Source organism: Balaenoptera borealis (genome assembly GCF_965194805.1).
Source record: "Balaenoptera borealis genome assembly, chromosome: 14".
NCBI lineage: Eukaryota > Metazoa > Chordata > Mammalia > Artiodactyla > Balaenopteridae > Balaenoptera > Balaenoptera borealis.
This window is the reverse complement of record NC_138875.1, coordinates 12,473,663-12,496,324: the sequence shown is the minus strand read 5'-3', so window position 1 is coordinate 12,496,324 and position 22,662 is coordinate 12,473,663. Positions and strand designations below refer to the sequence as shown.

The window sequence follows — 22,662 nt, the reverse complement described above, 5'->3', positions numbered from 1 at the left end:
CCAAACACTTACACTGCCATCCTCCCACTGAACTCTTAAAACATGTCCTGTCTCAAAAGTTTCAACAGCTCCTGGGTCAGGTATTTGAAAGACGAGGCCAGGCCACACAGTAAGCAAGCAACTGTGCCAGGATTTGGGCCAAGAACAGTCTGACTCCAAAACACATCCTCCTGCTAGTGTATTCCACTCCCTCCACAAAGAGGCCCTCAAGAAAAGCATGTGGAATTACATACGAAGCCAGGAATTTGCATATCTGAAATTAGCGGCAGAGACTACGGCCAGTGCTGCAAGGAAGAAAGAACACACAGCAAGCCTTTGTTCCATCAAAAGATTCTATTACTTGTGAATGTGAAGGAGAGAGTGAATTTTTGAATTCACTGTTAACGAAATGAAAATTTTTTTAATTAATGAAAATTGAACCAACTGAATCAAGTAATGAGGACTACATTCTGCTAGTATTGACTATCACACATAATATATTTGCAAAGTTTTGCATGACCACTTAACGTTAGAAGTTACTGGCTTCTCTCGTTAAGTGTTTGGTTATGTTTCATGAAATCTACGATGGGCACAAGCCCAGTTACTACGATAATGATGGTGGTGGTGACATATTTTCATTTTATATCAAAAACATACACTCTTCAACACTCTTATAGTTTTAATGAAGAAAGAAGACTTTCAGATATAATCAACTGATAAATACGAGTGTACGTTCTCATATTCATTTCTCAGTAATCTAAATTTAAAAATTCAAAAACCTTTTATTTGCATTTTTGAGGTATTTTGAACACTAATAAGTGAGTTTTCCACTTACTAGTGGAAGTAGTGTCTATGGGGGAGCTTCTGAAGCAACATGTGGTCCATATGTCCGAGTAGTAAAACTGACAACAATAAACTAACAACAAATAATAATAGCCACAAATCCATGAAAAATCAAATTAGACAAAACACTGGCCTGGGAGGATTTATATTGCTCTTTATAATAATTAGTGTGCAACTCAGCTTATGGATAACATGAAGTTTCAATATTGGTAGAAGGGGAAATTTTTAATTTTTGCACATAAAAGTCAACCATGACTGTGTAACCTTAAGAAAAAAGAATGACTAAGGAGGGTATTTTATACTTGAATGTCAAGATACGTTTTTTAGTCAGTGTTAGATAGTGCACTCATTAGGTTTACCACCTGGAAATTTTTTAAAAAGACAAAAATGAGTTACAAGAGTGAATTTATGCCTCTACCAATCTTTTATCCTTCAAATATGAAAAATGCTAGTTTTTCTTATATCTCTAAAAAGTCATCCATGAGATCTTCGTTCACTAAGATTATTAGATATAAGAAGCAAAAATTTACAAGGAATCAGAATTTGTTAAATCTTGATCATTCGTGTCATAGTTTATCGACAGAAAATTTACTTACAAGCAAATTGACAACACCTACTCTATCACTGGCTTCATTAACATTCCAAACGCGCTTTATTTATTCACTTTATGCACAAGTCCTCATGTCTTAGTGGGAAAGCGCCTATACCACATGCTGCAACTAAGGAGCCCGTGAGCCGCAACTAAGGAGCCGGTGAGCAGCAACTAAGGAGCCCGCCTGCCGCAACGGAGGCCAGGCACAACCAAAATAAATAAATAAAATTAAAAAAAAAAAGACTTGAAAAAAAAAAGTAGTATTTAGGGACTTCCCTGGTGGTCCAGTGGCTAAGGCTCTGCACTCCCAATGCAGGGGTCCCGGGTTCGATCCCTGGTCAGGGAACTAGATCCCACATGCATGCCGCAGCTAAGAGTTCTCATGCTGCAACGAAGGTCAAGGATCCTGCGTGCCGCAACTAAGACCCAGTGCAGCCAAATAAATAAATTGATTTTTTTAAAAAGTAGTATTTACTTCCTCCCATATCCAAGTAACTTTGAATGGGTCAGTTCTGTGTAGGTCCAGCACAGAGAAGTTCTGCCTAGGAAATCTATCAGATCTAGTTCTAGAAGAAAAGAGATATAGCAGGTAGAAATTAAGAAGGAAGCAGAACAGGCAAAATAAATAGCTTCCTAGCATCTGCTATTTCAGATCTGTTTTTCTTTATATGAATGCATAGACAACAGTTACCAATTCTATAAACAAAAACATATTTTAATGGCAAATAGAATCATCCCTGGAGGAAAACACAGTTCCTTGTTTCCCTCATGGTGAAAATAACAATAGCTGTCACTGACACAGGGTTTAGGGCACGCCAGGCACTGTTCTAAGCTCTTGACTCACATTAACTCACAACAGCACTTATGAGGAGGTGTTATTATTATAATTGGCACTTTGCAGATGAGCAAAAGGAAACATCGAGAACTGGGTCGAAAAGGACAGAGCTGAGGCTTGAATCCTGGCAGGCTGTCTTGGGTCCATGTTGCTAAGACCTGCCACCAACTACGGAGCTTAAGCTGGGTTTCCTATTCTGACATGCCTGCATAAGAAGTACATTCAAAGTAGTTAATAATCACGTCCCATATAAAAATATATATACAAGAAAGGGTTAAAATATTCTGTGATTCTACCACTACATCGCATAACTGGGTCAGCCTAATCACTGGAGAGAAGGAGGTTTCGAAGTGCTACTTCCAAACATCAGTGACCGGGGCAAACCAAACGTCCCTAAGAACATCAGCTGTTTACAGTAGAAATTTGGGGAGAAAACTATTTGAGGTGAACATTAGAGACTTCTGTTATTATAACAATTTGATTATTTCTTTGACCTTCTAGATGTGAATAATTGAATAATTTAATTGCTAGAGTTAAAGACTTGTCTGTTTTTTAGGAAAACGAGATTTTTATCTGGGATTCCCCAGTATATTAGAAAGATGATTCTTAGTATAATTGTGGGCAAGAAGGAAATAATATACATATTTGTGGCTATGAGCAGCTAACCAGAAAAAAAAAAAAAAAAAGGAAAGAAAGAAACTGTCTGGACTTGCACAGTTCCAAAAACTACTGAATGTTTTCTTTTTTTTTTTCTACCCTACTAAGCATTTCTTTCTTATCAAGGAGGATTCATTTCCCACCTGTGTCTTTTACATTTTCGAAATACATATAAAGTTAATGTTTATTTTCCACCCACTGGAAGCTTGTTTCAATTATTCTGTCTTTGGGCTTTACTTTTAGGAGTTACAATTGGTTTGGCCAGCTTTGGCGTGAGAGAAAGCTTCCTTTTATGTGCAGCAAATTCCCAACTATTTAGAATGTTTGCTTCGGAGATAAAGTGATGCCTGGTGGTTTTTCTACTTTATAACAATTCCCACGTACAACATGACAGGACAAAAACTAAAATTTGCTTGCACTGAATTCCATCTTTCTTTGATGAGTACATCTCATAATTGGGGTCAGGATCATCAATGCCAGTTTGTTTTTTTTTAATAGTCCAATGTTACGTGAAACTTCCCAATGTTTGTATTATGAGTTAATACATATATTCCAAATATGGGTTGCGGAAAAGATGCAATATGAGGTGGTCCAAACCTTTGAGTTGCACTGTCTTCATTCTGCACCCTAAGAATTTGACTTCAACTCCAGTGAAGATCGTATCTTCAGGTAGCTTGCCACAAGGCACCATCCTGACAGCACACCTGTGGCACATTCCCTGGATTTCAGCAAAAACCGTGCGATGGGAACAAAAAGACAGCGAGGGATGAGGTCTTCCAAAGGTCACGGGGAACTCGGGCAGAGACGAAACGTAGAGGAGCAGACTGCGAAGCTACTGAGGCTTGCCCTGCCTGTACCTGGATCTGGTCCTCAGGTTGAGGACCCCGGCTGCTGAGTGCTTAGACCCGGAGAGCATTTGGTTGCAAGTCTGATTCCTCTTGGGGGCGTTTGGACGAATCAAAGTACATACAGCGGGAAAGTCTGGTCTGATCCTCTGCTTTCATCGTTTTCATCACTTTCCCATTTTACTGATGGCACAGCTGAGGTCCAAAAGAGCCAACTGGCACAGAGCTAGAGCAGTGTAAGGCCAGCGCCTGTCACCTTTTTCAGCTCCATAGATTATAGCCAGATCTTTTCCGTAGTATCTGGTACTGGTCACCAATGAAACAGGGTGGTAATGAGGACTGCTCGATCTAGGCCATTACTCCTAATAAACAGACCAAGCTCGGTGATGCAACGAGTTTAGAGTCCCTTCCCCCTCGACGGGGGCTGGGTTGCCCTCAGGAGCACGACAGCCAGCTCTCCCTCCATTTCTTGGAGCACCGAAACCTCCAGGGACACAACTCTGTGCTTCTACTTGGAAAGCCATGCTTGATTCATTCATTCAACTGTCAGTTGTTCAGTTCTTCAAAAACCAAAATGGTCTAGTGTGAATCCTGCAAGTCGAGGATATGGACTCAGAGAGACACCACTTGCTAGCCAGGATGGGCCATGTGGTTTCAAGAGAATGGACTTCCTTTTCTCACTTTGCAGCTGACTTGTTGAGTAAACTTGGCCTACTCGCGTCTTAACCTTGGTCTACCTTGGATTTCCCCTGTGTAAAAAACGTGGGAAGACAATGTCTAACTACTTCTCAGGGATGTTGTAAAGATCACCTCATCAGTGTCCTAAACCACATGGTCCTAGGGCAGCACAAGGTGCTATACGTTACCCTCACTATGATCGTCTGTGGTCGGTTACGGGCACACACACCAACATTTTCTACCAAAAAGAAAAAGAAAAACAAAAAACCTCACAGCAAGAAATTAATTCTGTTCTTATTTGAGGGACTTCACAAAATGTCATGTTAAAAACATTAACCTGGGCTTCCCTGGTGGCGCAGTGGTTGAGAATCTGCCTGCCAATGCAGGGGACACGGGTTCGAGCTCTAGTCTGGGAAGATCCCACATGCCGCGGAGCGACTGGGCCCGTGAGCCACAACTACTGAGCCTGCGCGTCTGGAGCCTGTGCTCCGCAACAAGAGAGGCCGCGATAGTGAGAGGCCCGCGCACCGCGATGAAGAGTGGCCCCTGCTCGCCACAACTAGAGAAAGCCCTCGTACAGAAACGAAGACCCAACACAGCCATAAATAAATAAATAAATTTAAAAAACAAACAAACAAAAAAACATTAACCTTCCGAAAACTAAATTCAATTGTATGTAGCAAGGGAACATACTAAAACCTTGCAACGGTGATATTCAATCTACAAGTGCTTCAAGGAGAGAAAGAACTTAATCAGATGGTTAATTAATCAAATTTATTTAATGGGACAAATAGAGCCGGTCATCTCATTCTGTTTTAGATTGAGTTTAGTTTAAGAATACTATAAAAATGCTGTCATTGTGCAACCATCGAATACTTAAGTTTGCCAGTTACAGAACCTCAGTTACAAAATGACACCGGGAGAACACAGATGGGCAGATACTGTCTTGTGACCACTTTATGGGAAAAGAAATTAAGGCAGGGTTAGAGGGTGACTCACTCAAGAGCTACATACAAGTGCTAGATCTGCATATGTGGACTTAAACCCCTTCCACCTGTTTGCTCTCATGCTCAACACCCACATTTGTGAGCTGGCTCTGGTGGCCTGGACTAGGGGTACACAGCTGGGGATACAGGGGTTGATTTCTAGCTTGGGGTCACAGAACAGGGAGCACAACCTTTTCACCCCATATGGAGCTTGTCCCTAGGAACTGAGTGTTTTCATAGCACGTGCTGATGAACCAACCTAAGCAGCCAAGAATAAGTGGAGAAATTAACAGTTACGTTCAGGGGCTTCCCCGCTGATGCAGTGGTTAAGAATCCGCCTGCCGATGCAGGGGACACAGGTTCGAGCCCTGGTCCGGGAAGATCCCACATGCTGCGGAGCAACTAAGCCCGTGAGCCACAACTACTGAGCCCGCACGCAGCAACTACTGAAGCCTGCACGCCTAGAGCCTGTGCTCCACAACAAGAGAAGCCACCGCAATGGGAAGCCCCCTCACCGCAACTAGAGAAAGCCCGCGCGCAGCAACGAAGACAAAAATAAATAAATAAAATAAATAAATGTATATAAAAAAACCAGTTACGTTCAAACATCCATTAAAACGAAACGTGTGTCCGCGAAACAAGGTTGATCTAGGATACCCTCCATCCAGTCTGGTTTTACCAGTCTAAACAAAATGGGGAAAATAGGGAAGGTAGTGATTTTTTTTTAAGTTAAATTCATTCCATTTAAAATAGTGTAATTTATTCTAAGATTATGCCCTCCCTATTTTTGGTGTTAAATAGTCTTTATTTTACCAGCGAGAGTAAATAGTAGCTGATTTCTTAATATCCCAACTTGGCAAAATAAGAAGTTAGCACCTCTATATTGGCCCTTAAATAGAAAAAGTAAAATAAAAAGACTTGAAATCCGCAGGTTTGGCTAGCTCTGCCTGAGAATGAGTTACCTGCTTTTAGAAACTCTTAAAGAGCAGAGACCCATAAAGAGTGGGTATTATTTCAGGTGATCAAATGTTTCCTAATAAGGCACAAAGCTTCATTTCAACCTGTAATGCAAAAGGATTTCAAGCTGTACTAATGGAGTTTCCAAACTAAGCTAGAAAAGTATGCTGTCATCTAAAATCAAATGAAATGTAGATTCTAAAGTACTATAAAACATACACTTACATTGTCATTCTTCAAAAGGTAGAAAGCATTTTCGTTAAAACCCAGAGGGCATACAAAGACAATATAATCCAACAGACATAGGCATAATAATAAAGAATGAAAACTCTGTTTACTGGTTTTCCACTTGTAGATCCTCTCTATAGAAGCTAGAGACAAACACCGATTCTGCATCTGGGGACAGATGGCAAAGGATTTAACCATTCAGTTAACCAAAAAGAACCGAGGTCTTACCAACCTTGGCACTAGTTGATGGAGGCTGGGAGGTGGGATAGGGGAAGGGAGTCAGAAGAGCTAATGTTCTCATTTTTTAATGGATCATTAAATGATAATCTCTACGATTAATGGAATAAGAAATGAAGACTGTGTTTGAAATGTTAAGCACTGTCCTTTGAGGTGAGGGACTGGGAAGGATGACATAACTGTGGAGGGAAGACGCTGGTGGGAGAAATGGGGCTGATGAAGGCAGAGAAAAGCCATTTACCCTGGAACGAAGTTAACAAAATCAAATGTTTACAAACTGAGAAAGAGTGGTGTTAGGGGTTGAATTGTGTCCCCTTTTGATACATTCCAGTCCTAACCCTGGTACCTGCCAGTGTGACATTTTTTTGGAAATGGAGCCTTTGCAGATGTAATCAAATTAAGATGAGGTCCTTGGAGTGGCCTCTAATCCAATGACTGATGTCCTCACAAGAAGCGGGAAACACCACGTGCAGACAGACAGAGGGAGAGGGCACGTGACCACAGAGGCAGAGATCGGAGAGGTGCAGGTGCCTACCAAGGAATGCCCAGGATGGCCAGCTGCCACCAGAAGCCAGAAGGGACAAGGAAAGTTCTCCCCTGGGGCCTTCAGAGGGAACATGTCTCTGCCCACACCTTGGTTTTGGACTTCCAGCCTCCAGAACTGTGGGAGAATAAATTCCTCTTGCTTGAAGCCACCCTCTCTGTGGCACTTTGTTACAGCAGCCCTAGGACCTTAGTCCACATGGTATACATATATTATTTAAAGCGTGAAGGTAATCACCCTAAGAACTTTTAAAAAGCGTGGGAGGCTTAAAAGGTATTGCCTCTGGGAAGCAGGTCTAAGGCAGGAGAGGAAGCAGCATAGGGGCCCTTACTTTGTATCAAATGCCTTTTGTAGCAATATTTGGCTTTTTAACCCTGCAGGTGAGTTACTCTGACCTTTAAAAAGTCTAAATAAAATAGCCTTGGGATGGCATCCCAGCGAAACCTGGTCAGCTTTCTCCACAGCGGATGCTATACTCTGGGGACTGATGACCATCCCCTCCGCCCGATCCCCTGGCCCCGTCCTCACCCCTGCAGTGGACACTCCCTGGACACCGTCCCTGTCTGTCCTCAGGGACGCACAGCGGCTGAAAGTCTGCACACACGTGCACTCACACGCCTGCCGGCCCCCTCTCAAGTACTGCTGGACTTTCTGTGGGTTTGTATCATCAATGACAGTAATTTTCCCTATTGACTTGGATGATTAAGACTCGACGACAATGAAAACAGAGAACCTCAGAAAGCCTGTCACTGGCTTCCTTCTCAGATTAACATGCAAAACAATGCCTGACCAAAGAATTCCATGATTACGCTACACAGTATTGGAAGACCTCACAATGGAGCTTAATCACAATCATTTGCTCATCAAATTTTATTTAACCCACAAAAAGAAATGCCGAGTGCTCCCCGGTGGCCTGGATCAAGTCCCTTGGATCTGTGATGCGAGCGATGACTTTCCCAGAGGGACAGAAGGACGGAAGAGGTCCCATGCCCTCTGTTCGCTCTAAGAAGAAGGGTCACATTGAGCCCAGCAGCCTGTGATGTTGTGGAAAAGTGTGCAGTCACCTCCCACATGAACAGGCCTATTGATGACCGTGGAACCCGGTGCGAGGGCGCCAGCCCCCGTCCCAGAAGGAGCAGGACAGCGGGGCGGTGTTCCCAGCTCGCCCAGGGAGGGAGACAAAGCAGAAGACAAGTACGGTGTGTGTGCCCCAGAGGTCTCCGCTCACGCCCATGGGCACGCGGCTCCCGTGGCGCCTGGGGAGCAGCTCGCCATGTGCTGGCGCTGAAGCCGCGCCAGGTGATGAACACTGAGTGACACACCCGCCGGCCACCCCATGGACGAACACGCAGGGAGCGGAACAAAGGGGCGGCGTCTTATCAGGACTCGGATCCTGACTGCGGTCAATGCCCTGCCTCCGGGCGAACGTGTTTGCTTTTATTTCCATCCCAGCACTCAGTTTCCGGGTGACCCCCCTCCCAGCCACCCAGGGGGTTGCCTGCCCTGCCCTCCTGGCTATCAGACGTCCAGACTCAGCGAGTGCTGTTGTTCTTTCCGTGTTGCAGGGGGCAAGGTCACCCCGAGAGGACTTCCCAAGACAGGTGTGAATCGTGCCCACGAGAAATCAAGTCACAACTGGCAAAGCCACTGCACGCGCGAATCTATACTGAACAGAAGGAACAGGTTGGCTCGATTTTTATTATGTGGGCTTTCAGGGAACTCTCCCTCCGGCCCCACAGACAGAAGAGAGTGTGGCTGCATTTAGAAGGGGCTCCATTCAAGCGTACACATCTGCTTTCTCACTGTCTCAGTTACCCTTCTCCACAGCTGGCCTTTCCCCCCTTCTTGCTTTTAAAACATCACCTCTCAACATATCGTAATAAAGACCAAACCCTGAGACTCACATGTTCCAGAAACCTGAGCTATTAGATGTGCTTTGATCATGTCTAGCTCCTTCTCATCTGTTTTGTTCTTGATCACATCAATACTGCCATAAACAAGTTGTCATTTTAGTTATGATGTAAGCCTAACAAGTCTTGCCCTATAGCACCTGACATTGGACTGTCTCCTTTTGCTCAATCCATACATACGCACACATGTGTGCACAGACGCGCACGCACACAGCAACGTACCACGTGAGGACACAGGTGGAGCTCCCTTGCAACGTAACTGAAAATATGCCAATACCCTTTGGATCACCAGGTTCTGGCTTTATTAGGTAAACTGTTTAAGAGGCACATAACGGAGGGCTTCACAACCTCAGTCTACGAAAAACAGAATTTGGTAGCTCCTATTCTTACACTACAGGGTGCCTCTGTAAGGAGCTGCCCCATTCATGAGCCAGGCTCACCTTGGTCAGCAGGGGTAGATGATGGCACAGACCCCAAAGGGGCAACCCAGCCAGGATGCTTCCTTAATCACTAGGAAGGAACATAACCCAACTTCTTGGGGGTCAGACTTATAACTAATGAGGCTCCACATTATGTAACAAACTCACTAGGGAAAAGGTGACGATTTCTTAAAGATGTCCAGCCAACTGGCTTTTTAAATTAAAAAAAAAAAGGACCAAGTGCATCCTCTCTCTCCCCATCCCCCTGGCAGATGATGGGGACTGAGGGAGTGGGAGCAGTAAGAGGAACAATAATTGTATAAACAAGAAGAAATAAAACAAAAAAGAAAAACAAACATGAGCTGGATCAGGAGCAAAAAAAAAAAAAAAGGCAAAACAAGCAGAAATGATCTTTTGATAAGAACAGTATTACATAATCCAGCGCCTATAACATGGAAAGCCACTTTGCACTGCAAATCACTTTTCCACCAAGAATTGAAAGAAGCAGAACAAACGCAAATATCAATTAAGGTCCAGAGTAGGGCTCCGTTCCCCCTCGAGGGGCTTGTTCTTATCCAAACACTAATGCAGGTACTGTCCAGCTGCCTAGCAAAGGATATTTTTTATTATCACTTGAGCTGGTCTGTCCAGGGAGTGATTTTCCCATTTTAGTTTGCAAGGAAAGGTTAAATAGGAGAAGTAGAATGTCTTTCACTTAGAAGATAATACAATCTATCCCAGTGCTTAAGGCTCATGGGGCCTCTGTGGGTGTATCAGCTTCCAAGGAGCCCTCCTGGCTGTACCAAGGACTGGCTGCCAGGGCGTGGGTTAGACCAGACATCACCCCTTCCTCCAAGGGCGAAAACTGCACCGCTGTTCCAACCTCTCCCAACAGGAACAAGGCAGACTCGGAGAAAACCAGTGCAGTGCTTGGCCCAAAGGAAGCACAAAAATCATATTTACTGAAGAAATGAGGGGCAAGAAAGATATCTCTGACCCAAAGAGATAAAATACCAGAGCCAATGAGCTCCTTGTATTAGCTACAGACCAGCCACGACCTGCCTTGCATAGGACAACTCAACGTGTATTAGTCCAATAAATAAGAAAAGGGGATAGCCTTGAAACTTACACAGAAATGTAAACATTCTTGGGGAATAAATCATATTTTTATTATTCTATCTGTACCATCTTGAACATGGTGGTAAATTTTCTGAAAAACAAACTGTCCTACTTTGTCTTTTTTTTTCATTTATAATGTACAAGTAATCAGATATCTTAAGCTATGCACAATACCTTAGATTTCACACTGCTTTTTTTTTAATGTTTATTTATTTTTTTCTTATTAGTCATCCATTTTATCCACATCAGTGTATACATGTCAATCCCAATCTCCCAATTCATCACACCACACCCCCCCGCCGCTTTCCCCCCTTGGTGTCCATATGTTTTTTCTCTACTTCTGTGTCTCAATTTCTGCTCTGCAAACCGGTTCATCTGTACCATTTTCTAGGTTCCACATATATGCGTTAATATACGATATTTGTTTTTCTCTTTCTGATTTACTTCACTCTGTATGACAGTCTCTGGATGCATCCACGTCTCTACAAATGACCCAATTTCGTTTCTTTTTATGTCTGAGTAATATTCCATTGTATATATGTACCCCATCTTCTTCATCCATGCGTCTGTCGATGGGCATTTAGGTTGCTTCCATGACCTGGCTATTGTAAATAGTGCTGCAATGAACATTGGGGTGCATGTGTCTTTTTGAATTATGGTTTTCTCTGGGTATACGCCCAGTAGTGGGAGTGCTGGGTTGTATGGTAATTCTATTTTTAGTTTTTTAAGGAACCTCCATCCTACTTTGTCTTACAAAACTGAATTTTTATAACGTTGGGTTTGCCTAAAGACGGGAGAGCACATACTTCTCTTCTTTGGAGTAAAAGTAGAAGTACCCTGTACAAGTACAAAATAAAAGGAAATGATCAGAAGTGGTTTCTTGTTCAGGGTATTTGTTACCAGTTAGTTGTTGCTGATCTGGGTGATGGACCTGAGAACGTGCAAATGAAGCTGGTGACGATAAAACGCTACAGGTCGGGAACTCACGCCAGGGTCACGACTCAACCTCCTGTTCAGGGTAAGTGCCGTTTTTTTGGGACCAAATTAGGCCTCCTTGGACCTCTGGGGTAGCCCTTCTGCATTTCCAGGCAGGAGGTGGATAAGGGGCTATTTCGGTCTGTCTGCCCATCTGGTCCCTTTGTATCTGGCTAGCTCAGCCACTCAGCTCAAGGTCAGGCCAGCAGATGTGGTGCCTTTGCTCTGACCAGCCATCCATCCCACTACGACATGGATCACTCACTGGATACAGAAGAGACGCAATAAGAAAGTCCCAGGGGGTGAGGCACCCTCTCATCCCCACGACACAAGTGCAATTCCAGGCTGGGGGTCTGGAGCACCCTTGTCACTTAGGAAGGGGAAAGGACATCAGAACTTGACAGAGGAATCAGCACCAAACTGTTGTCCCCAAACAAAGAACTCATATCAACAGGGAATATAAAAATGTTATTGAGAACTTCTGTTCTCAGATGTTTAATACAAAGGAGAGATTCTTGTGCCAGGGAACAAAGTGATCCAGTATTCACAAAGCAGGAATTCTCCCACTGTACATTTTGTTTCCAAAACACTTAGGACTACAGCAAGTTTTCCAGTTGGGGTAAAGAAGCTACTTCTGGAAGCAAGAGAGGAGATAACTGAAATCTTTCACAGAGGAGCTGAAATCCTTCCAAGAAGAAGCACAGCCAGTGTCAGCATTTAGGGGCATCCAGTGTGGATGGTGAGCTGACCTGTCCCCTAATATGTGGGGGGGAAATGAGCGCTGAGAGTTCTTAAAGCTACAGAACATTCTAGTAACATACCATGGGAACCCAGGAAACTCAAGCATTTTTTAAAAATTAACTCCTTGAGCCCGGGGTTCCAGGCAGTGCCAGTGTAATTGTACTTCCACCGGGATTACTGCCAGGAAGGAACAAGCAGGGCTTCTTTAGTACATATTTTAAAAACCTGTTTTGTGACCTGCAGGGAAGTCAGGTGGTAAGGAGCCTTCTTTTATCAAGGTGGGAGCTGGGGAGCAGGACAGCGGATGAGTGACCTTTCTCTCTGGCATGTTCACCATATGAGCTGCACGATGGAATTTAGAGCCAAAGTCGCCAACCAGAAAGAGAACGCAAGGGTATCGGTCGATTTCTCTTATTTTCATGTCATTATTTTTACTTTTCACTGAAAACAGTCACATTGTTGTTTGTCCCTCTGTCCCGTTTACCAGGCTGGACGTTCCTGGAAGGAAATGCAAAATGAACGAAGACCCCAGGCTTTAAACCAGGGTCACCATCTAAATCCTAGCTCTGCGACCACCATGCAGTCTGTGTCAACTTGTCTTCAACTCAACTTTCTTACCCATAAACTGGGAATAAAGACGCCCGTCTTTTAGGATTGTGGAAAATCTCAAAAGTAAAATTATAAGTGAAGTGCTTACACACAGTAGGTCCTGCCTTTGAGTTCAGGGGCTGTGACTTACTCATCTTGGTATCTATCCCCCACAGCACTTTGCCCTTGAACCCTCTCCCGGGCAGTGTACCAGCATGCTTCCAATTAGTCATGACTAAAATTTGGTACAGCTCACCGTAAAACTCGACACTTGTACTCCAAGCATTATTTTATTAATGGCAAGGATAATGGCAAAATCAAATATGAGATGATCTTACTGCTTTGCTGCATCTCCTACCACTGGAACATCAAGGGGACAATGTTAAAATAAGTACACAAAGGAAATACTTAAAGAGGCAAAGGAGGAATTAAAGAGAGTGACAGAGATGCAAGTCAGGAAATTAAGTCTTAATTCTCAGCTATGCCTCCAAAATACCAGTGTCTTTGAACAGCTTGCGTAATCTCAAGCCTTTTTTAAAGAGTTAGCATCTAGGAGCTAGCATCTGTGACAACTAACTAAAATTTTAGTAAATATTAACAGAAGCTGACATTATGGAAATTTTTAGGGCCATCATCCACTAAAAACCTTACTACTTGGGATTATCCTTTCTATACGGTCCATGGGAATGGAGACCACACCAAGTGGCTTACGGCTCTTACAATCAATACCTACACTCTCCCACCCACTCGGTCACAGTCTTTTCTGGGCACGTAGCATGTGGAGTGCACTGTATCAAGTCCTCTCCGCCTGTGAATGAGAACGGGAGAGGCACCAGCCCACCGAGATACAGCAAAGGGAGAGGGGGCGACTGCGTACGCAGCCAGGGGAAGACTGTCCACGGAGGGGAAGGCACAGAGGCGAGGGACCTACAGTGCAGGGGCCGCGAGGTGGGTCAAAGGAAGAGCAGGAGTCTCACTGATGACCCACAGAGAGAAACAAAGCTTCAAGATCCGGCGAGGCGCCGGGGCTGGGAGAACAGATGCGTGACAAGTGGGGACGCCGTGGAGAAGCACCTGTGACACTCCAGGTGGCTCCAGCCAGAACTCCAGCCCTTTCCCACTCGAATCAAAATAAACACTGAAGCAATCAAACAAGCACTCATGCGCTTCCAGCAGAGCCCCAGACTCAGGCTGGGAGTGGGGCGGGTAAGGGCAGGGCTTGACGGGGCCAGAGGAATGCAAAGGAAAGAGGAGAAAGGGCTTCTGTCCTCCTGCAGCTATTACGGAATTCGGAGAGAAACAATAACACAATAAAGGCAGCCATCAGTAATCAAACACAAGACACTTCCCTGTGTTGTTGCATCTGATCGTCATAGTAACCCTAGGATGTAGATATTAATAACCCATTTAAAGATGTCACCCAAGATTACAGAACTAGTTAAAGATGAAACCAGGGCTAAAAGTCAGATCAGTCTGACTCCAGAATTTGTTTTCCAAGCTCCTATACTCTACTGATCCTCTCTCTGAGAATCTCTCTGAGAATCAGAACTTTATACATACATGCATGCACATGGAGGAGAATTTTATAATCTAGGTGTGGGGCAGGCCGGCCTCACTATGACTCAGACCCCAGAGGCTATAAAAGAAAAAAACTGATAAATCTGATTACATGAAAATAAAAATTTTCTGCCTGGGGAAAATACACCATAAACAAAGACAAAAGACAAACCAGAGAACTACTGGGAACATAAATCATAGGCAAAGGCTAATTTCATTAATATATAAGGAATGCCTATAAATCAATAAGAAAACATCCAACAAGACCAAAAGGACATTCAGCTGATATAAAAGAAAATCAAAATAGTTCACAAACACATTAAAAGATACTAAACTTTACTCATAAGAGAAATGCAGACTAAACAATATATTAGGATTAGTGAACACTGAAACGTTTTATTCTACAAGCGTTGGAGAGGATATGAGGAAAGAGGCGCTCTCATAAATTACTAATGAGAGACTAAATGGATACATCCGTTACGAAGGCAATCTGGCGCTATCTATCAAAATTATAACTGTCTTTACCCTCTGACCCAAAATTCCAATTCCAGGATTTTATCCTGAAGATAAACTCATACACATGCAAAATGATGCCTATAGAAAGCCAATATTTGCAGCAATGTTTGTACCAGGCAAAGTCTGAGAACCACCGAAATATCCAACCAAAGGAGACGGATTAAATAAATTATGGCATCTCCCTATAATGGCCTATTATTTAGACATCAAAGAGGAGAGGAAGCGCTTAATGTGCTGATATGGAACAAGCCCCAAGGAATACTGCTAAACAAACAAAGCAAAGTAAAAATGGCAAGCAGAATATGCTATCACAAATGTCAACACACAGTTATATAGAGTATACATTTGTATTTCTGTGCACCCACGGAGAGACACACAAGAGACTTGTTACACTAGGTTCTTCCAGGGAGAAGGCTGGTGGGTGGCTGGAATACAAGGGTAGGAGGGAGACTTCCTTGTCATTGTATACTTTGTATCTTTTGAATTTAATAACATGTACTTATGCCTATTCAAAAAACAAGTTATACACACACACGTATAAAGATACACTGCATACAAATCAAAATCGAGTGCCAAGCAGTGGCAAAAGCTGGCTTCTGGCCCAGCCTTGCAGCCAGTGGGCTAGTGAGAAAAGCTCCCTCACCAAAGTCTCAGTTTCCTCATCCATAAAATGGGATACTTCTTCCTTCCTCTTGTGCTTTTGAGGAGTAAATGAATGAATATACATAAAGCCCTTAGACCGGTGCCTGGCACACAGCAAATGTACACAAGTGTCTGTTAAATAAGCACCATGTAAGCCGAGACCAGAAAGATCCACAGGAATTAGACCAGGAAGACAGAAGCAGGGGGAAGCAGAATGTGCCACTCAGAAGGAACAGCACATGCAAAGGTCAGGGGGTAGGAAAGCACACTGCTGTACAGAGGGCATCCTGGAGGGGAGGGGGAACCAGAGAGACGGGGCTAAAGGAGTGAGCGTGGACCAGTCCAGACAGTTTCTCTGTGGGGAACAGGCAGCAAATAGAGCATTTCAGGCAGGGGAATTCCATGATTGGGCAGGCTTTCCTAGAAAGAGTTCTCTGGCAACCGTCTGGAAGACAAGTTGGAGAGAGGCACAAACTGGGTGGCAGAGAGGCCACTTAAACATTGTTGCAGCAACTCAAGAAAAATGGGGAGGCTGTGAGCCAAAATGGTGCCAGCGGGGAAGCAGGAGAGGAAGGATTCAGGAGACACAAAGGAAGCCGAATCCACCTGGCTTGTGGACATGGCCGGGGAGAGGGTGGAGAAGATGCAACCAGGGATAATTCCCAAAGGTCTGACTTGGCTTATGTGGAAGCCCAAGACGCAACTCAGTGAGAAAAGGAGTTCAGAAAAAGGAGCTGGTTGGGGGGTGGAGGTAAGATGGTAGGTTAGCTCCCAGGTTTGTTGAGGTTCAAATGTCTCCTAGGTAATCCATGGTTAGCTACAGGCATCTAAACCTCAGATGATGGACTCTGGTTGCACATACAGCTTTGGGAGGTACCAGACAAATCTGTAATACTTCAAGGCTCTGGACTATGGTTAAGGCAGCTGCCACCAAATGGCAACGGTCCCTTTGGTCCAAGTAAGAGACTTTTGAGAAGATACATGACCTGTGATGCAGGTAAGACCCATGCTCCTCCCTCCATCCCTCTCTTCTGCTCTCCTTCCCTCTCTCCCTTCTTATACTCCCTCCTCTCTCTTCTTCTCTCTTCCCCCCTCCTCCTTCCTTCCTAAAAATGGGAAAACGTTCTCATAAGAGGTTTCCTTAAATGCTTCACGTGAAGCAACCCACTTCTGACAGTCCCAGCTAACTGGTGACGAAGGCTTTATTTTTTCCAACATTCCTGCCCTGCTCTTGTTTCTCTCTTTACACACAGCAGAAGTCACTAGAAAGTTGTCACTGTCCTATAGATGCATCTCCACGTGACGGGGAACATCCCTGAAGACCTTATCTTTCCACGTGTCTGTCTCAACGGCTGCACTGTCTAGGTGTTTCTTAGAAAGGGCATTCTGCGGTTTCTCTCTCCTCCTGAGGGGCTTCAGTGAATCCAACCCCGCTTAAAGACCACCTCCCAAAGGGTTTTACTAAGAGATGTTAGAACTGACTTCTGAAAGAGCATACTAAAAGTACGCTCTTTTTACTTTTCTACTAAAAGTAAAATCTTGTTTAAGCAAGATTTCTGGAACAAGTTAGGCAGGATCCTGGGGCCAGGATTCAGGAGTTTCCAGCTTTGTTACTCACTCACTCACCCGTTCACATGATCCTAAACTTCCCTCAGCTCTGGTCTCCTCACCTACAAAATCGGGGTCAACTGCTAGACCACCTCCAAATCTCCTTCTGGCTCTAAAATTTTGCAATGTCTAGATTGGAGGGAGGATGGAAATTGGTCTCATGACAGTGTGGACTATTTCAGCAATTCAAACGTGCCATTAAACATTGAAGGCAACTTCAGTTTTAGAGATTAGTTGATTTCCTGGCTGGACAATAGAAATATTCCAACTTTATCATTCACCAAGTCGGTTGCAATGGCCCATATACTTATCCCAACGGGAAACCCCAACTGTTATAACCCAGCAAGTGCCACTCACTTTTCAAACTCCTACTTGGCCAAAGAAGCCACCTCTTCTCCTGAAGAAACCACAGCTAGGGACTCTGAGGGGAGAGAAAAATGCCATGCAAGGCATGGACGACTACTCAGTCTTTAACTATGTAAATTATAGGCCTGCCTTTTTAAAATGCAAGATAGTTCAGTCTACCAAGAAATGGACAATGTATTTTCCCACTTATAGAGGTTTATGTGACTTGTGAGAACAAGGCAGGAATATGAACGAGGAGACCTAACCTGATAACAGACTACCTGCCTTCTCTCTCCCATAGAAGTCATGGGATCGTCCAGACGAATTCAGTTATTATAGCAAGGCAACAGCACAAACAGCCACAAGAGGTTTCATGCAGAGCTCAACACAAAGAAAACCAACCAGGAGAAAGTGGCCATTTTTTATCTAAAGAGAGTTTTTTTCCCATCATGTCTGTCAAAATGTGATTTCCCTAGAATCTGTGTACTTTTAGTAAAAAGCAATATGTCAGAGTTTAATTGACTTAAAATACTGTATCTTAAAAGATATCAGGTAATGTACCCTCTTAAACCAAAGCCTGGATTAGATTAGTTTGAAATGCATCATGCTCAAAAATAATTTCAGTGGAAACCTGATTTCAGCAGTGTGCTTTGGTAATCATATAAGGGAGAATATTAGGTATCTTACAACATGCATAGAGTATTTGCTGTTAATCACACAGCAATATAGAAATTAGCTGTCTAATTTACTAGAAACCAGATATAATTTATTGATGTTTTGACGGGATGCACAAATAGGTTTCCATCTTTGAAATTTATACATATATATATATATATATATACACACACACACACAAGTGTTTATCTTTAAATTGTTCACTATACCCAACATCACTCAAAATAAGAGAAAGGACAGGATAAATTAAACCATAAACTGAGTTATTTCACCTATTGTTTTCACAAATGTAAAAAAGGCTGATGACTAGTCAGACAGCTGGTGGGGCTGTAAACTGCTAACTCCTATGGAGGGTGATTTGACAGAACCAATCAAGATGCCAAACACACTCACTTTTGGTTGCAGCAATTCTGCTTCTAGGATTTCTTTCTATAGACACACAAAATAATTTAATACAAAGCTATTCACTGTATCATTCTCTGTCCCAGAAAAAATTGGAAACAGCCTAAATATCTATCAGTAAGGGACTAGTGAATAAGCCATAGTAACAAAGAAAGAGGACGCTCGCTCATCTTACTAATATGCACTGAATTCCAGACTGTATTTAAGTGAAAAGCCCATACGCAGAACAGCATTTATGTTCGCCATATATAAGAAAGGGGAAAATAAGTATATTCACGTACGTATGCATACGTGTACATGTACGTATACCCATATATACGGATGCATATGTGTATACGTAAATATAAATATACACACACATAACAAGACTCTGATAACACAGATTCTGGGAAAGGCAGCCAGGTGCTCGGGCAGAGGAATAAGTGGAAGTCCCTACCCTGCATACCTTTAGGGACCTTTTGGGGTTTTTGTTTGTTTGTTCATTTGTTATTGAAGCAGAGTTGATTTACAATGTTGTGTTAGTTTCTGGTGTACAGCAAAGTGATTCAGTTACATACATATACTCTTTCTCATTTTCTTTTCCATTATGGTTTATTACAGGATATCGAGTATAGTTCCCTATGCTATACAGTAGGACCTTGTTGTTTATCCATTCTATATATAATAGTTTGCATCTGCTAATCCCTTTTGGGACCTTTTGAATTTTGAACCATGTGAACATGTTACCTATTCAAAAGCAATTTGACAAACATAAATAATAATAAATTGTTCACAGGTAAGCAGTAAATACACACTCATATGTATTACTACTTAATACGAACATGAAGGACCATAACATTTAGGCCAAGATTGGGTTTTTGAAATAACGCTATGAAGAATAAAAATGAGGTGTTCTTCCTCTTTCTATTCTCTTGGAGCTCTTATAAAATAATAAATGACATATAGCAGTTTGGAGGGAAACCAATTAAAGGGACATAAATCATCATTAACCTCTTCCCCAGATGAATGACAAAGAGACACATGTTCTAATTAACACCGAGTAACACTGTGTGAAGAGCAGTTTGCAGTGGAAATGAACAGACGGCAAACAAGCATATGAGGTATTGGGGTGCGAGACAGAAAGCTTGATCTGACACTGAAAACTTCAAGCAAGTGAAAGAAATTGTACCTGAATGAAAAACTGCTCTAAAAAGATGAACGAGCTCCCCTATCTGACTTTCTCTAGTTTTTAGGTGCATTTGGGGGGGTTTTGCTGCTTCCTGTGTTCAGTCCCCACAAGGCAAATACTATTCCAAAGCCCATCCCACTTTCTACATAGGCAAACACACCCACACACCAACCACCCAGCCACCTTTTTACAACAGAAAGATTTCCTATCCCCAGGCAACGGATGGCTCAGTTCATTTCAAATCAATCTAGCATTTCAGTTCAACTAAAGGCTTTGGACATCATCTTGGAGTTTGATGTAATAAGAGCTGACCTAGAGGGTTATGCTTTAACAACCCTCTCTCTTCTTTCCTTTGAAACAGAGATTTACGACAGGAGGCAGAGAAAGAGACAAAGATCGCAGGGTTGATGAAACCCTCTCATGATGCACAGAGCAGGTACCAAGGGGCTTGTGCTTCTGACTTCTCTTTGCTCAAAGGGAGACCAAGTAAGGAAGGAGGCACGGTTTCCTCTTGTTTACAAGTTCATCCCATTCTTAGACTTTTCTCTGTGGAAACAAGGATGCCACAGCAGTGGCAGTTTCATTAGCTGAACCCTCAGCAAAGAACCAGTGACCGACTCCACATGTGGGAGACTTCAGCCCAGCTGACAGATGCTATTTCTCTCTGTCCCCATTGACCCAGACTGGGGAGACAGCACATTTCAGACAGGATGCCCTCCCAAAGTCGTGATGCAACCCTGAAGGAAAAAAAATCTGTTCAAGATCCAAAACCAGGATCTGGTTTCTGCCAATTCAGAACGACAGAGACCAGTGGCTAAGACACTGTCCTTACAGAAGGTATGTTGAAGTTATACATATTTAACATCAGCCAACACTTCATACTCTCCCGTCTTTTATTGTTTTACCTACATCTAGGGTTTTAAATGTACATTCTGTAGTGAACAACAGCTGGATAAAAAAACATAAAACTTTGAGTAAACACCAGATACAGTTCCTGCTTTCCAGGCAAAAAAGCAGAAAAGGTTTTTGTTTGTTTGATTTTGGAACTCCAAGTAACTACTCAGAGGAAAAAATGCACATAGTGGGGTAACCAGCTATATGAACAACATTTAAGGCCAGGAATTATAAGTATAAACGATTTGTGCAATCTGAATTTTTGGATTTAAACGGACACTTTAGTTCCTGTGTTTGAGAGGAATATACATGTATTACATACATATATACACACATACACAGATTTATGTATCTATTTTACACAAAGCAGACAGTTTCCGCTAAGCTATTATTTGAAGTATTTGGATTCAAACTCAGTTCCTTTCTCCATCTGAGACAACAGACTCTGCTGGTTTGAGGATATTTTTAAATATAAAAACTAATTATCCTATTTCACTGCCTATAAATTCAATTTCTATTTCTGAGCCTGCTTCTGCTGTATGTCTCCTGGTAGTGCCCTTGCATTATGGCTTGTTTACAACCCAGTCTCAAATCACAGGAAAGACGGGGATCAAATAAAAGTAAGCTTTCCAACCTTTTAGGAGGGTTTGCTAATGCAGCAACATTTCCATAATGCTATAGATTTTTAAAACATCAAGTCCACTTTTGATGAAAGGATAGTTCTTTTCAAGCGGTAAATTTTATAGACAATGTAGAGCGTATAAATTGGATGCATAAAGAGCGAGGCTAATGCCAGTGTCAGAATGCTTTGTCTTGGTGAGATTCTCCTGCAAAACCAATCAATCAGTGCACATGGAGATGCATCAGGCAAACTTTTGCAGACCGGAGTCCGGGTTTTGCTTTGTGTCAGCCTACTAAGAACTTCCAAGGCCATTCTGGACTGGATCACAGAGTAGAGGTATGCAATGTACAGCAAACACTTTTCCCTTCTCAACCCTGCTAACTCCTTAAAAAGAGAGGCCTTCACAAAACTTGTCCAGGAGAGCAAATCAACCACCACAATTTACGTTGCCCAGCTGGGGTGGTGAAGGTCAAAGGCAAACCAAAATAAACTGTCAATGATAAAGAATTAAATCAGCCTACGCTTAAAAAAAAAAAAAATCCTTCAAGTCCATTCTACTGTCTCCGTTTCAGTTATGTGAGCCTATCTTCAGAAAGCTCCTCATCAAAAATCTGCCCTTAGATTGCTGGCTTGGCCACCAGTTAGCTGGCTCAACCCCTGGCAGGCTCTTTCACTCTTGAGACCTTATTTTTCTTATCTATGAAGTGAGGGATCTGGGCAAGGTGACTGAGGTTCCTTCCAGCTCTAACCGTCCACGGTTTGTGATCAAAGGCTGTGCCCACACCCACTCGGACCCCCCATCCCAAGCCTTTCGCCTGACTCATCTCTTCCGAGGCTCGGTCTCCACAGTTTTCTGGACCCTGCAGCAATGGTAGCAGACGAAAACGAGATCTTTCTTAGATGTTCCTTATCAAGATGCTTTCTGTTTCTTGGATTTACAAACATCTCAGATCAGATGAATAGTAAGGAGAGGGTCCAAAGGATGAACTAAAATGATTAAGATGACATGCCTCCAAAAGGAAGAAAAACACATTTGTAAGGAGGACAAAGCCACTTCTGGAAATTCTGGTCTTTTTTTTTTTTTTTTTTTTTTTTTTCAA

General features: G+C 42.9%; 1 protein-coding gene across 11 annotated transcripts in view; it reads right to left on the bottom strand.

The window, feature by feature from the left end:
- The window catches only part of BCL2 (BCL2 apoptosis regulator), a 184,532-nt gene that overhangs the window by 114,229 nt on the left and 47,641 nt on the right, over positions 1-22,662 (bottom strand). The window contains exon 3 of one of the 11 annotated variants that reach the window (XM_082353775.1): positions 4,459-4,500. The exons of the other annotated variants lie outside the window; for them this stretch is intronic. Within the exon in view, the coding sequence (XP_082209901.1) occupies positions 4,474-4,500 (27 nt within the window). The 3' untranslated portion in view covers positions 4,459-4,473. Of the gene's footprint in view, positions 1-4,458; positions 4,501-22,662 lie in introns of those variants that run through there. 11 annotated transcript variants of the gene reach the window in all.